This window comes from Phaseolus vulgaris, chromosome 1 (genome assembly GCF_000499845.2).
Source record: "Phaseolus vulgaris cultivar G19833 chromosome 1, P. vulgaris v2.0, whole genome shotgun sequence".
In the NCBI taxonomy this organism is placed as follows: Eukaryota; Viridiplantae; Streptophyta; class Magnoliopsida; order Fabales; family Fabaceae; genus Phaseolus; species Phaseolus vulgaris.
Genome location: NC_023759.2, coordinates 22,533,010 through 22,548,337, shown reverse-complemented (window position 1 = coordinate 22,548,337; position 15,328 = coordinate 22,533,010). Strand labels below are relative to the sequence as shown.

At 30.7% G+C, this 15,328-nt stretch overlaps 1 protein-coding gene and 1 pseudogene across 1 annotated transcript; one reads left to right on the top strand and one right to left on the bottom strand.

Moving 5' to 3' along the window:
- Positions 1 to 3,790: 3,790 nt before the first annotated feature.
- Positions 3,791 to 3,896, bottom strand: LOC137816803 (small nucleolar RNA R71; annotated as a pseudogene).
- Positions 3,897 to 9,467: 5,571 nt separating this feature from the next.
- On the top strand, positions 9,468 to 11,367 carry LOC137813788 (transcription factor MYB60). The gene is made up of 3 exons (XM_068616219.1): positions 9,468 to 9,787; positions 9,989 to 10,118; positions 10,314 to 11,367. Exons 1-3 carry the CDS (start codon positions 9,655 to 9,657, stop codon positions 11,050 to 11,052), a joined length of 1,002 nt encoding a protein of 333 aa, XP_068472320.1. The 5' UTR covers positions 9,468 to 9,654; the 3' UTR covers positions 11,053 to 11,367.
- Positions 11,368 to 15,328: the final 3,961 nt, after the last annotated feature.

The window sequence follows — 15,328 nt, the reverse complement described above, 5'->3', positions numbered from 1 at the left end:
AACCACAATTTTAAAAACGTTGCTTAAAGTATAGACAAAAACAACAAAACATTTTTTTTTTTAGTTTTAGAGGAATTACTCATACAAAAGTTCAAGATGAAAAGAATAAGTATTGAAGAATAATGTGTATTAAGAAGTGAACTTTAAGCCTAACTCAACCTTATAAAACCGGCTTATAAGATGAGGTTTGCACGCACTTACATACTATGAAATGTCCTTATCTCTAGTCAATGTGGGATCTCCAAGACACCCCTCTCACGTTGATACCTACTAACTCATGTGTGAGACTATATATTTATGGGTGGTTGGATAGCGGCCCGATAGCGGCTGACCTGATAAGCCCAACAAACTCTCACTAGGATAGACTCTAAATAGCTCTGATACCATATTAAGAAGTGGACTTTAAGCCTAACTCAACCTTATAAAACCCTTAATATGATATTAGATCCTAACTCAACCTTATAAAATTGACTTATAAGATGAGGTTTGCACTCACTATACTATGAAATGTCCTTATTTCTAATCAATGTGAGATCTCCAACAATGTGTATTGAAATAGTAGAGACCCAACAATAAATCTCACATATTTCAATGGATGTTTTCAAACTACATAATCAAAAATTTGTCTTCAAATATGATGATACGGATCAAGTCTTCAAAATTAAAATTACAAACTTAATGTATTTACTACATATTGATAAGTTCATTCTTCTTCAAGATTGTCTTCATAGTCTTCATTGCCTTCAAGATGCAAAAAAATACAAAAATATATACTAATTAAGTCTAATTGAAACAAAATAAATATAACAACTACCAAAATTTAATTGTATAAATAAAAGTGTTTTAATTAACCAATAACATGTCTTAATCAAATCCATTAAACTTTCATGTAAAACTAGACAATTGCATATATGTGTTTACAACACAACATCAAGAGTACGTACCACATATTCCAATACAAAAATATATACTAATCAAGTCTAATTGAAACAAAATAAATATAACAACTACCAAAATTCAATTGTATAAATAAAAGTGTTTTAATTAATCAATAACATGCCTTAAGCAAATCCATTAAACTTTCATGTAAAACTAGACAATTGCATGTATGTGTTTACAACACAACATCAAGAGTACCACATATCCAATCCATATCATTAAACTTATTAACATGATTGAAATTCCAATATGATTATCTATGTATTTATATCTCCATGATCCAAGCAAAAAAAAAAAAAAAGAAGAAAGAAACCTAAGAATGAAACAATATCTTTTACAAATACTTTTCCAACATTACAAATAAAAGCAATTTCATGTGTAACTTGAAAATATTTCTTAAAATCCAGTAAACAATTTTTAGTTATATATACCTGCTCATAATGAGGATCGTAGGTGGATGCAGATGAATGTAGCTTCGCTCCACAACTCTCTTTAGTTAAAGCACGTGTCATCATATTATTTATGTCATCCTCCTCTAAATCTGGATTTTGCTGCTTTACCACAAATTTTACCATTGCCTCTAGATCTTCAATTTTCTTCGCCATGCCATTCACTTCACTTGCATGTTATTTTCTTATAGCAGCAATTTCTTCCTCTTTTTTTTTCAATGTTGATGGTGTCATAATCTTTCAATAACAACATACTCTCTCATATTCTATTTCCCAAATATTGATTGAAATGCTTGTTTCACTTGAGTTTTCAATAGAACCTTAAAGTTTAGTCTAATAAAAGAAAATGAATTTTAATTATTAAAAAGAATAAGTTTATATGTACTTCATAAATATTTGTAAACTTATGATAAGTGCCAATGTCTAGTATTTATAATTGAGAAAATTGAACACTTTGGAACTTAATTGTTGCTTAATGTCAGAAAAATACCCTAATATGAGAATTATTGAATCCAGTTATATATTTTGAACCAGGAAACAAATGAAGAAATTTAATCTCAATTCTTGTGTAAATTTCAGATGAATATGAAACATTAAAAGAAAGAAAGCAAAGACTTAATTGGATCACAAGAAGGAGTAAAGAAGGAAAGTATAAAGGAAGCATCTCGCTCAAGCTAGAAGATTTAGCTCAGGCTAAAATTATCCAGATTAAATTAATGGTGCAGTACTAATCTAGCTCAGGCTAGAATTGTTTGCCTAAGCTAAAACAACACCGAATGATCTAGCTTAAGCTGAATTGGTTTGCTTAAGCTAAACTTCATTAAAAAAACTCTGGAACAAAGTTAAAACAGGGGCAGTGGAAAAGAATAGGAGGATTTTAGATAGAAATTAGTGAGAGAAGAAGAAGAAAACTTTGTTCTCAGGAGAAGAATCTACTTAGATCATCCCTTCTTATGCAAATCAGATCAAGAATGAAGATTGGAGGAGCTATCATGAGTGGCTAAGTGCTTTCTAACTTGGGATTGAATGTAATTACTCTATTCAAATGTATTCTTAGTGATATATATATATATAATATTTTCTTTTCTACTTGTTCTTGGTATTTTCGTTTCATGCTTATTGCTTGATTCTAACTAATCAATTGAGTCTTGATTTTGATCCTTAAATTTAACTGGAAAGTATATTTAGGGATTTGAAATAGATGAAAATACTTGATAACTTGTATTGATAGGATTAGACTCCAGGTTATTAATTGCAGCATAGTTTTATTCATAAAGTTGGATGATTCGTTAGATACCTGAGGAATCAGTGTTTGAGAAATCATCTTATGAATTGCATCTGTGAGGAATCAAGGTGAATGACAAGCATCAAGAATAAGTAGTTTTGAGTATTATATATTGTATTATTCTAAAATAGAAATGATTAAGATAGACGCAATTAAATCCCAAGTATTTTTTATCTATATTTGATAAGTTAGTTTCGTTACTTGTTGAATCACATCTTAAACTTTGAGTTATTTCTGGTAAAAGTGTTAATTTGGTTATGAAAAAGTTCTCAAAGTTGTTTTCTATACTTATCAGTTTTATAACAGAACATTTTAATTAGAATTGTTCCCTGTGGTTTCGACATTCGTACTTTAAATAGTACTATATTACAGTTGATTCGGTACTTGTCGAGATAAATCAACAAGTTTTTGGGGTCGTTGCCAGGGAACAATTTCTTTTAAAAATTTCTGAAGTATAACTTCTTGAGTATTGTGAATAGTTTGCTTTCTTTGTGAATAGATAATTGTTTATATCTTATTCTTTTATCCTGATCTAATCCTTGTTTGAGTTGTCTTAGATATATACTATTACGAGGACAGAATCCTGAAGATCAATTGGAATTTGACCAAGAAATTGAGAAGACAACTAGAAGAAATCAGAGCAAGAAGACAAAAGAAAAGAAGCAAGGACAAGCAAAAGGAGAATCTTCCAACACTCTCAACTCACACAATCAAACAAAGTTATAAATGGCTCATAATAGACAAAATCCACCTAGAAGGACATTGGGAGACTATGCCATGCAACAAGGACCGAGGCATTTCTCCAGCATAGTCGTACCTTCTACCAACAAATCATTAGAAATGAAGCCAACTTTTCTTAGCTTAATTAGTACTCATCAATTCAATGGAATGGATCATGAAGACCCTTATACTCATCTATCCACATTCTATGAGTTGGTTGGGACCATGGGCTTCGAGGGAAATGATATTGAATATGTTTATTTGCGTCTATTTCCTTTCTCACTCGCAGGCAAGGCAAAAGAATGGTTAAATTCGCATCCAAACCAGAGTATAAGTAGCTGGAATGATGTAAAAGAGAAATTCCTACATAGATTCTTCCCATTTTCTCGATATATCAAGGCTAATTCTGATATCTCCACATTCAAGCAAGGGCCAGATGAACCTTTTTGTGAAGCTTGAGAACGTTTTAAAGTGATGTTAAGAAGGTTTCCTAATCATGGCTTTGAAGATATTGCTCATTTGAACATATTCCACAATGGTTTGAAGCCTGATACTAAAATGATCTTGGATGCTGCAATAGGAGGTACAATGATGACTGTTGATGCAGAGCAAGCTACAAGAATCATTGATGCCTTAGCCTCAACAGATTACCAAGCTCAACACGATAAACATACAATGCAAAAGAAAGGAGTGTTGGATCTTAGTACTTTAGATGCAATTTTAGCACAAAATAAATCCTGACTCGGCGAATTGAGGCATTAACCAAGGAAATGTCAAAAATACCTCAACAATTACAAGCAGTAAATTCTCCTTCAATTTAAAATCAAGCTTTGAAGTTTGATTTTTGTAGGGGTGATCATCTTAATGGCCAATGCTCTTATCAAAATCCATCAGAGGAAGAGGTCAATATATGAATAATCAAGGAAGGCAAGGTGAATTTTCATCTAACTATCCAAATAACATGGCTCAAGGGTGGAGGAATAATCCAAATCAAGGTTTTGGATGGAAGCAAGAAGCTGGATCATCTAATAGGCAAACTCCTTATCAGCAACAACCACATTATAATTCCATTCATGAGAGAACATCAAAATTGGAGGATACTTTTGAGAAGTTCATGCAAGTCTAAAAAATACTGAAGCATCAATAAGGAATTTAGAGACACAGGTGGGGCAGCAGGCTAAATAGTTAGCTGGTAATCAAGGAAGTCAATTTTCAGTCAATGCACAAACCAATCCAAAGGAGCATTGCAAGTCTATCACTATCAGAAGCAGGAAAGTTATAGGAAAATGAATTAAAGATAATTTAGTTGTTTAGGATGAGATTTTAAAAAAAGAAAGAGATTGAAAAAGAAAAAATTGAGTGTGAGTGAGGAGAAATAAGGAATAAGGAAGATATTGTAGATATTGGAGAGAAAATAAAAAATAAAATAAAAAAAAGTGAAAAACAAGAGAGGAGTGTTCCTATAAAAGATGTACCTTATCCACGTGCTCCTACAAAGAAATGCAAAGAAAGACAGTTTACAAGATTTATGGATATTCTTAGAAGATTGCAAATTAACATTCTGTTTACTGGAACTTTAGAGCAGATGCCTACATATATGCTAAATTCATAAAAGAATTATTGACAAAGAAAAGAAGTTCAATGACCAAGAAATAGTTGAATTGGAAGTTGGATGCAGTGCTATAATTCAAAAATCATTACCACAGAAATCTAGAGATCCTGAGAGTTTCACTTTTCCAGTTACCATAGGAAATCTCACTGTTGAAAAGGCATTATTGGATCTTGGAAATAGTATTAAATGCCTTTATCATGCTGAAGAAAATTGGAGATGTAGAAGTGAGACCAACAAGAATGGTTTTGCAGTTGGCTGATAGATCAATCAAATATCCACACAATGCAATTTTAAGTTTTATTTAATCTACTTAAACTCTGTTCATATAACAATGGTGGTTACAAAAAATGGTCAATATATTAATTTAAATAAAATATCTGCAAAATATAAGCAATTATATATTTTCTTAATTATTATTTAATGAATATGGCATAATATTAATTTTCTTTCTTTGTTGACAATATGCAAGTCATGTGAATGTTGGTGTGGTTTTTTGTGGAAAGCCTGAGATGCTAATGGGGTGACACGTACAAAATGTAGAAGCAAATTGGCTAAAACTAAAACTATGACACACGTTATATCTTTTTTGGTTGGCCTTCATATGGATTGAGGTCTATTGGTTATGATATTTTTTATTTTGTACCTTATTTGTTCCTTTATACAGATTAATTAAAAATTAATCTTTCACAACTTTAATTCTTTACTAGTTAAAACAATATATATATATATATATAACCACTTATAAAATTTAGTATTACCCAGGCATAAATGGACCCAAAATTCATTGATAGACATAAATGAAAAGGGGACATGCATTAAAATTATGTTTAGATATTTTTAATACTATGTTTTTGCAACCATAAAAATGAAAGTGGTGAGAGAGAGGGAGAAAAAAAAATACAGCAACCATCGTGTCTTACTATTTTATAACCTAGCTTTTTAGGATAAGAAATGTTGATAAACAAAATAATATTTAACTAATACACTAAATAATTTTTTTTTATAAAATAGGATAGGTGTAAACCCATCACAATCATAAATTATAATTTCTTAATTTACTTACAAACAGATAATGATAGACACTAATTTTTGCTAGTTAATATGATTATAATTAATAAGTAATATCTTACTTAAAAGTATTAATCACATGACAAGACTATTAAGATACTTAATCAAGTACATTTACCTAAGAGACTATAAATACATTAAGACTTAAGACTAAAGTAGATAATGTTAATTAGTAATATCTTTAGTGTTCCAAAATCCCAACTTAATAATTAGAAATATTTTTATAGGTACATCACCTTTCACACAATTCAAATATACACTCCAAGAAAATAGTAAAATATAAATCAATTTTTAAATACCAAAATAATTAGTTGTAATAGTAACTAAATTAGAGACCATTTTAGAAAGTAAAAAAAAACAATTGGTTTCTATTATGGTTAAATAGTTTCTAAATTGGTATCTAATTAGCAACCAAAGTTTTTGCTACCAAATTTAGAAACTAAATAATTGGTAGTTAAAATCTTGGTTGCTAGTTAGATACCAATTTAGAAACTATTTAACAATAATAGAAACTAATTTAGAAACCAATTTTTTTATTTATTTCTAAACTGGTCTCTAATTTAGTTACTATTGCAACTAATTATTTTGGTCTCTAAAAATTAGTTTCTATTTCATGATTTTCTTTTAACGATATAACATGTCAAAACAAATTAGAAAAGAAAAACATATTTTGATAAAAAAAACTCGGAATAAATAAGTGAGTGTAAATCTTATCTTATAAATCTTTAAGATGATATCATAACCATTTAGAATCTATATAGTTTGTTGATCTTATCTTATCACTTGCTATTGAGTAGATTACCCATAGATATATAGTCTCATGTACGAGTTGACTAGTTTACAAATGTGTGTTGAAGATTTCACATTGACTAGAGATAATATCAGTTAATAATAGATAAGTAGGTTAAATCTTACCTTATAAATTATTTATAAAGTTGAGTTAAACTTAAAGTTTATTTTTAAGATTTGTAAAAAAGTGGAAAGGAAAATTTTATTATTTAATTTTTTTAATGAGACATAAATATTTGTAAAGATTAAAAGGGTTTGAAAGTACATGAAAGTATAGAGTGGCAATTGGATAGAAAGTGAAATACGTGTAGGAGGATGGGAAAAATGGGTTATGTACAAGTATGTGTAGTAGATAATAAGAGGAAGGTCAATTCTTTGTGGGGTACCTGTTTGATGACTTTGATGAACACATTCAAACTCATCCATGGAAGAGGATGGAACCCTTCAAGCCTCCTCTTTAATGCCTTTTACTCCAAGGACCGACCACCGGTTTTTGTTTTATGATCATTTCTTCAAATATTAAAGGATTTCAACCATTCCAAAATACTTGGTTAGTCTCTTCATTTCCTAATTAATGAACCATTTCGCTTTTCATTATCCTAAACACTACTATTACCACTACACTATTACCTCAATTTTTAAATTATCTAAACCTTTTTTTTTCTTTCCTACCATTCTTTCACGTCCCCTTTTTCTTCTTCAAATCCTTTCTCTCTTTTTGGATCATTTTATTTATTTCCAACATTATAAAACATCTTTCTCTCTAGTGTGTCAATGGCATAAAACCTACCTTCAGACTCTACTTATTGTGAATGAAAGAAGTGAAATGACTGAAAGTTGTAACAGATCATAAGTAAAAACGAAAGCATATTGAAGAAGTTTATTTCACCCATATAGCGAAACATTGATGTGTTACATTATATATATATATATATATATATAATTCTTTTCCATCTAGCAGCAAGTATTGTTCCTGCAAACACAATTGCTGCTATACCCAATTCGTTTATAGTTGTCAGCAAAATTTTTTAAAGGGAGTTATTGATAGTGAAGAAAATTACCTAAAAAAATTCAAACCCATCAAAAGAAAAGATAAAACTCGTAAAATGCTTAATCACTTCCAAATTCTTATCAACTAAAAATTTGTTGTATTTTTGCATTCTCTACCAAATAGTAAAAAAATGCTATGACTAAACCCTTTATGATGCGAATGTGTTATTCCTATAAATTTGTTTACAACACTAATTTATATTATTTGTCTTATCCTATGTTTTTACTTTGAATCTCTCTCTATGTTGTACTATATACACAATATATATGTACAATACAATTTATGTTGAAGTGTTGTTTTAGCAGAATGTTCATCAAACTCACCCTTAGAGTAGTTGCATAGGAGATCGTTATCCTTTTTCACAGAAGAGGGAGTAATTAAGATCAATGGAAAGTGACAGAACCTAAGTACTAACACACTACTTCAGTACATGGCACAGCTTGGACACATGGTTAAGAGGAACTTCTCGCTGCTCCTCATAAAGAAGCAAGCACACACACACTCTCTCTCTCTCTCATATTAGAAGATGAAAAAGAAAGTGAATTCTAATGAAATAATCATGAAGCAGCTATTATTTATTCAAAGAAAATTGAACCGTTTTTTTTCTATTACCAATAACCACTTTTCAATCTACCTTTTTGATTATTTTGCATTCTATAGTTCTAAGTAGTCCCATCAGTCCAAAAAAGCCAAAAAGATAACAGAAGAGGCTGAAATTTGACACCACTGAAAAGTGAAAGCATTACTCCTTATGGAACCATAACATAGTTCCATGTCACATGACCTTGATATGTATGTAACAATTTGATATATTTATATAATATGAATATGATAATCGATTCAGAGTTGAATTGAACATCTTTACAAGCTAACAAGTACAACTTAAATATTTATCCTGCACAATAACAGACAAGTAACCACAAATCATTATTCATTTGTTCCAGATTCTCTAAACATTCCCCAAAAGCCAGCAACAACCTTACCAAAATCTCTAACCCCTCTGGGAATCCTTACGGCATTTTCTGCTCTTCTCTGTGAAAATTTCATTTATTGTTAGCTGTCTGCTAAATTTTGGCAGTACCATACATTCAATTTTGCAGAGGGTAGTGAAAATCAGAAATAAAATAAAATAAAAAATAAAAATGGAAGTATTCGTTGGAAAATAATGAATGCCACAATTAAGTTTGCTTTGAATTTTATGTTTGGTTAGGGGACTTCAATTTTAATAAATCAAAAGAATAGATTAGAAGAAAAATGTAGACTAACTCTTGGAACCTCAATTTATTGGATGTGGACAAAACTAATGTGTAAAAGGAAAAATGGTGATTGTTTAGTGTGCTAACGACCTAAAGGGTCTGAAGCAAAGAGCTTGAAGGGAAATAAAAGAGAAGGGTAAGAAGTATTAAATTAGATTAAGTTGTGGTGTGAAGGTGCCACGTGACCAAGAAAAGAAAGGAAAAGAGAGAAAATGGTGAAACTCCTCGCTCGCTGACTTTGGTTTCCACATTGACTGCATAATTATAAAGGTAGTAAAAGAGTTAGGTGACTTAGCTTGGTAGATGAAGGATGGTAAAACTCTTAAGTTTTCCTTTCATCAAAGTCATGGAGTATATAAAGCACTCACATGCATTGGTACTATTTGCAAGCTCTCTTGGGAAGTTTGGCCTAGCTAGAAAAGGAGATCAGTGAGTAGTGAGTTTTGGGGGAGAAAGAAAGAAGGTGGATTGAGCGAAAGGAACCCATGGGGAGGCCTCCTTGCTGTGACAAAGTTGGCATCAAGAAAGGTCCATGGACACCTGAGGAGGATATCATCCTTGTCACATACATCCAAGAACATGGTCCAGGAAATTGGAGATCAGTGCCTACTAATACTGGTAATTATATATCTATACATCTCCTAATATTATATATATGTTCAAATCCTTTTCCTGTTTGGTCAGTAAGCTGTGCTATTATCAAAGTGGCTTTCTTCTTGATCTATCTATCCATGTATACATACTTTTTTTACTATGGAATCTATCTGTAACAATTCTGAATCAAACTGATCATATATAGTTCAAATCTTTCTTGAAAAGGGTTGTCAAGGTGCAGCAAAAGTTGCAGGCTTAGATGGACAAATTACCTCAGGCCAGGAATCAAGAGAGGGAACTTCACTCCCCATGAGGAAGGAATGATAATTCATTTGCAAGCTCTTCTGGGTAACAAGTAATTCTCGGTCAAATATCACAATTTTCCCTTTTCTACAAAAAAAGGAGAATCAATATACCATGAAGAACTACACATAAAAAATCAGATGTTATTTATTTATGATTTTAGCATATATTTATAGATATATATATATATATATATATATATGCATATGATATGCCTGAATTTGTGAAGTTGTAAATTGTTGAGCAGATGGGCAGCCATAGCTTCCTATCTTCCACAAAGAACAGATAATGATATAAAGAATTATTGGAACACCCATCTAAAGAAGAAGCTTAAGAAATTTCAAGCTGCCTTAGATCCTCACTCAGCATCAGACTCAACAATGAGTGGACAGTATCTACCAAAGAGCTTTAACGACAGAAGAAGTTTAGACATGAGCAGCAACAGTGAGCATGTCTCGTCCGGTAGGCTTAGTCAGTCTCAGTCCTCCACATATGCCTCAAGCACTGAGAACATCTCAAGACTCTTGGAAGGTTGGATGAGATCTTCCCCAAAGGCACTCAAGAGATCCCAAGATGAAGAGCTCCAAAGCATTGATGATGATAACAACAACAACAACAACTTTGAAAACACTAATAAGCTGCTCAAGTGTGCATCGCTGCCTGCTTTGAACCTTCATCATCACCGCAAAAGAAACAAAGATGAGCAAGAGGGTGTCGTAGATATAGTTTCTCATGAAGAGTTTGATTCTATTTTGTCCTTTGAGAACCTAAACAATGCTGCTTGGGACAAGTCCACGTGCGATTCCATGCCTGACAAGAGTCCTGAAGCTGCTGCTGAATCTTCTCATGAAGTCTTTTGTGAAGAGAGGATTAGGCAAAAATCTGAGAACAACACTGCTCCTCCATTGTCATTTCTTGAGAAGTGGCTCTTAGATGAAAGCGTTGGTCAAGTGGAGGAGATGATGGAGTTATCTCCAATCTTCTAATTCACATGGAAATCACCAATCCCTATAAGTTTGGGAAGTGACATTCAAAATCATATATGATTAGTCAGAAGAAAGAAGAGAAAGGAAACTCTTTTGAGATCTGACTAGGGTTTAATCCATTACACATGGGTTGAGGTTTCTCAGAAGCAGCTGGGATCTCCTCCAACTTGTAACTTGGAAAGTTTATGAATGGTTTAATTATTTCAAGTAATACTATGCTTAGTGCATGTTGCTCTTTCTCTAGTAGAAACTTCAAATTAATGTTAACTTCAGTCGTCCAATAATAATAATAATTCAATAGCAGTTATATTCAAAGGTTTCACAATTTTATTAGTTTTGGTCTGCATGAAGGTGCATTTTGATTAACTCTTAAGCTTATTTTATGTGGTTTCTTTTTCCACTTACGAGATTTCTGATTCTTCAGCAAAATAATACATAGATGTCCACTAAAAGGGAAAACTGATTTACTGTGGAGAGTGGTGTTAATTAGCATATATCAGCTCAAGTGTCAATAATTGACGTATAGAAAATTTTGATGTGACTAGAGTGTCCAAGTGTACAAGTTAATGGACACATAAAAATCTTTGATGTTGTGGTCACAAACCTTTATCGCCCTACTCTATGTATTCTTCTGCAAAATCATAGCTGAATTATTAATTATCACTAAATCAATCAAATTCATGGAAACAAACCACGGCTACTACTACACCTAGCGTTTTAATCATTTTTTTTTCATTAATGATTCAGAGAAATTAAAGGGCATCTAAACTTCATACCAGACAAGGGATATTTTGGCAACTCTGAGAAAATATGAAACATGGGGCCAATGTTATTTGAACAACACTCTGACCTATTTTTCTCTATGCTTCAGGTTTCATTATTAGAAAGAAAAAAAACATCTAAACAAAGAAATAAGGTCATACACAAAGTTCTGGATGTTGTAAAAGAAAACCTTAGATCTCACAAGCCTTTATCTCTGACGTTAAATATAGGAATAACTTTACTTTACCTCCATTGTTGAGTCCTCTTTGTTTAATTTGATGAGGTGCCTAATTGACTAAGAATATGTGGAAGAAGGTGAAAAAGAGCATTAATTAAAATTAATTTTTGTTATGTGGGATGGGACCATGGATTGCATTTTGCTAATTAAACATGAAATGAGGTCTACAAATGAGGAACAATAGCCATATCTGAGTGAAACATGATGCTGTCACGAAAGTCTTGCTAACAAATAAGGAAATGGGTGCTTGAAACTCCTTTTCTTTTGGAAAAAAATGGTATGGGAAGCATGTGATTTCTTTTTACCTTTCGGTGAGAGAAGCTGTCTACCATTGCTAATATCATGGTTTCCATATATGCTTATAACTTTCACAAAATGCAACAAATGAGGCTGCAATCCTCTGCTACTAGGCTGCACCTAACCCTCATCTTATCCCACCATCTTCCAATCTCCCCTTCTTCTTCCATACTTCCTCCTTCTTAAAACAGAAATATTAACAATACACTTTTTTTTTTATTGCTTCAAATTTATGCAATATCACAACTTTTCCTCGACTCCACTTTTTATTTCACCACACCATTTCTCCTCATTTTATAACTTTTCATAAACTTTAACCTATTTTAGAATCTGTACTTATTGTTTCCCATCTAAGCCTTTCCTAATTGTTTAGTTTATGACTAAACACTGGATCACATCAACACACTTTCATTTTATTTTATTCTATAACTAAAGTAAAAAAAAAAAAAAAAAACATGGCATAATGAATGAAGAGTGATAAAGAAAGAATAATGAGATGAATAATATAATTTTATAGGGTAATAATAAGATCAATAATTTGATGTTAAATTTGTGGATAGGCCAGCTTGACTTTAAGAGTGTATTTAATGCAGCAGCTTTAAGACTAAATGCGGCATGTTGTGATTGGCAGTGCACAACTAGAGATGAGGTGCATCATTTAATATTTCTAATAATTTTCTATTTTCCTCACTAAATAAATAATAACAACACTAATTTATTATAACTATGCCTACTCAATTATAACGTCAAACCAATAATTTTCTTCCATAGTATACTACTTCTACTACTTCCATAGCTTCTAAATACTCACCAAATCAGGATTCATCTATAGCCATCCACTCATTTTCATCTCATCAAAATTCTCACTAATTAAATTTATATTCAAATGTTTAGGTTTTTTTTATATATACTATCGGGTAATCACTCAAAAATGCCCAAATATAGTTTTCACTCTACTTATAATTAAAAGAAGACTATTTTAGAGTAAAAGCAAAAATTAAGAATGATTATAATTCTCTCCTATTATCATTAGTTTTTTTAAGTAAGGTAAATTTATTTTAATATAATTAACTCCAAAAATAGAAAAAAAAGAAGATAACATATAAATATTTAAAATAAAATAAATTTTGTAGTAGTATTTTTTAAGATAAGATAAAAACTTATCTATTAAATACAATAATTTTTTTCAAAAAGTCCAATACTTAACCTATTATTAAAAAGAAATGTAAAAAATCAAGGGAACTGGACCCCAACTGCCAACATAGTTCCATATCCGAGTCTTACCTATCTTTAATTTCTAATGAAATCACACTTTGGCAACAATGTTATCAAAGAGTCAGGGTATTTGTGGTTATTCAATTTAAAATATGGATAGGATATAATTATTTATTTAAATTAGAATTTCATTCATCGTATCATTCTAATTTAAATTTCATTAAGTTTCAATTATTTCATAAAATTAAGTATTTAATTAAATTTTATTAAAATGTTGTTTTATTAAGTGATCAAACAGTTTTAATTTTACCTTTAAATTTTCTTTTGTATTTTTATCCATTACAAGAAAATTACTAAATAACAGTGAAATGTAGAGCTAGAAAATAATTAGTCAACGATTAATAACTATTTAATTTAATATATATTTTAAATAAATATAAAATAGTATTAGACAGTTTATTATTAGTAGATAATATAATTTATAGAGAACTCAAAATATAATCTGAATGCATATATCCTTAAAAGCAGTGAGATATAGTTTGTGAAAGTAGAAAATGTTAATGAAAAGTTTAGTATCTAACAGAGTCCTAAACAAGAGAACGAGTATCATTTGAGTGATTTATTTTGAGAGTGGTGAATATCTGTGGCCATGTGTTAGGGTTAGGGGTGGGTAGATTATTAGAGGGAGTGTTGTGTGTTAGAAAAGGTTGTAGAATAGGAGAGAAAATTGCAATGTAGATATGGTGAAAGTGTGAGGGAGAGAGAAAGCATGTGAGTGAGGTGAAAGGTAAAAAATAAGTGAAGTTAGTAAGGGGAAATAAATGAGTATGTAGGGTTGTGGTGGAGGAGTGTTGGATCATTTATGTTCTTGTGATGAATATGCCTTTGTAGGCCACACTTTTTCTTCATTGCCTACTTTTCTGGGTAATCAAAACCTGCCCTACCCTATTTTCCTCCCCTAATCAAATCTCCTTTTTCATCCCAAAACATGATTTTAAGAATAATGTAATCATTAAAAAAAACATTATTTTTTGTAATGGTAAAGAAAAAAAATGAAAGATAAAATGATAAATATTATTTGGGTGCTATATTTCATCAATCTTTTACTTATACTCATTCTGCTGTAACTATTAATATTATATAAGGTAACCAAGTCAGAAACAGGTGGTGGTGATCATTCAACACATCCACTTTTTTTTGTCGACAATAAAAAATAAATAAATGTGAACAACTTGAGGGATGACCAGTCTCTCATTTTCCTTCTTAATCCTATGTAACATAATTCACTATTACACTTTACTATATTTTCTCAATATCTAATAATCATATACTTACAATAATCAACATCTTTTATTTTTGCTTTTCAAAAATTAATTTCTCAAAAAATTTGCATCTCACCTTTTTATTTGGATATTGTCTCATGTATCTCTTTTTTAAACACGTGCTCAAACTCTTTAATTCATTTAACAACCTTGCACTCATATCTCTTGAATTGAACATTAAACTAACTCCTTTTAATTCTTTAAATATATTACAACATACACTTGTATAAAACTAGTTATTCTAAAGATTAAAATTACAATATACACACTTTTATATTTGAAATATGTTTATTTCTATTTAACTCTTATCTTCTAAGTTTAAAGTAATATTAATTACTTTCTTATTATTTTTATTTTTCACTTGATTTCTAAAATAAAAGGTTAAACAGGACGAATAAATGGTGGGTATTATATATGTATAATTTGAAAATTGCAAAATGTC

Excerpts from the sequence above, each read along its gene's own strand:
- LOC137813788 (XM_068616219.1), top strand. The coding sequence starts at position 9,655 with ATGGGGAGGCCTCCTTGCTGTGACAAAGTTGGCATCAAGAAAGGTCCA. Across the intron at positions 9,788-9,988 it reads ATCAGTGCCTACTAATACTG|GGTTGTCAAGGTGCAGCAAA; the intron begins GTAATTATATAT and ends TTTCTTGAAAAG. Across the intron at positions 10,119-10,313 it reads CAAGCTCTTCTGGGTAACAA|ATGGGCAGCCATAGCTTCCT; the intron begins GTAATTCTCGGT and ends ATTGTTGAGCAG.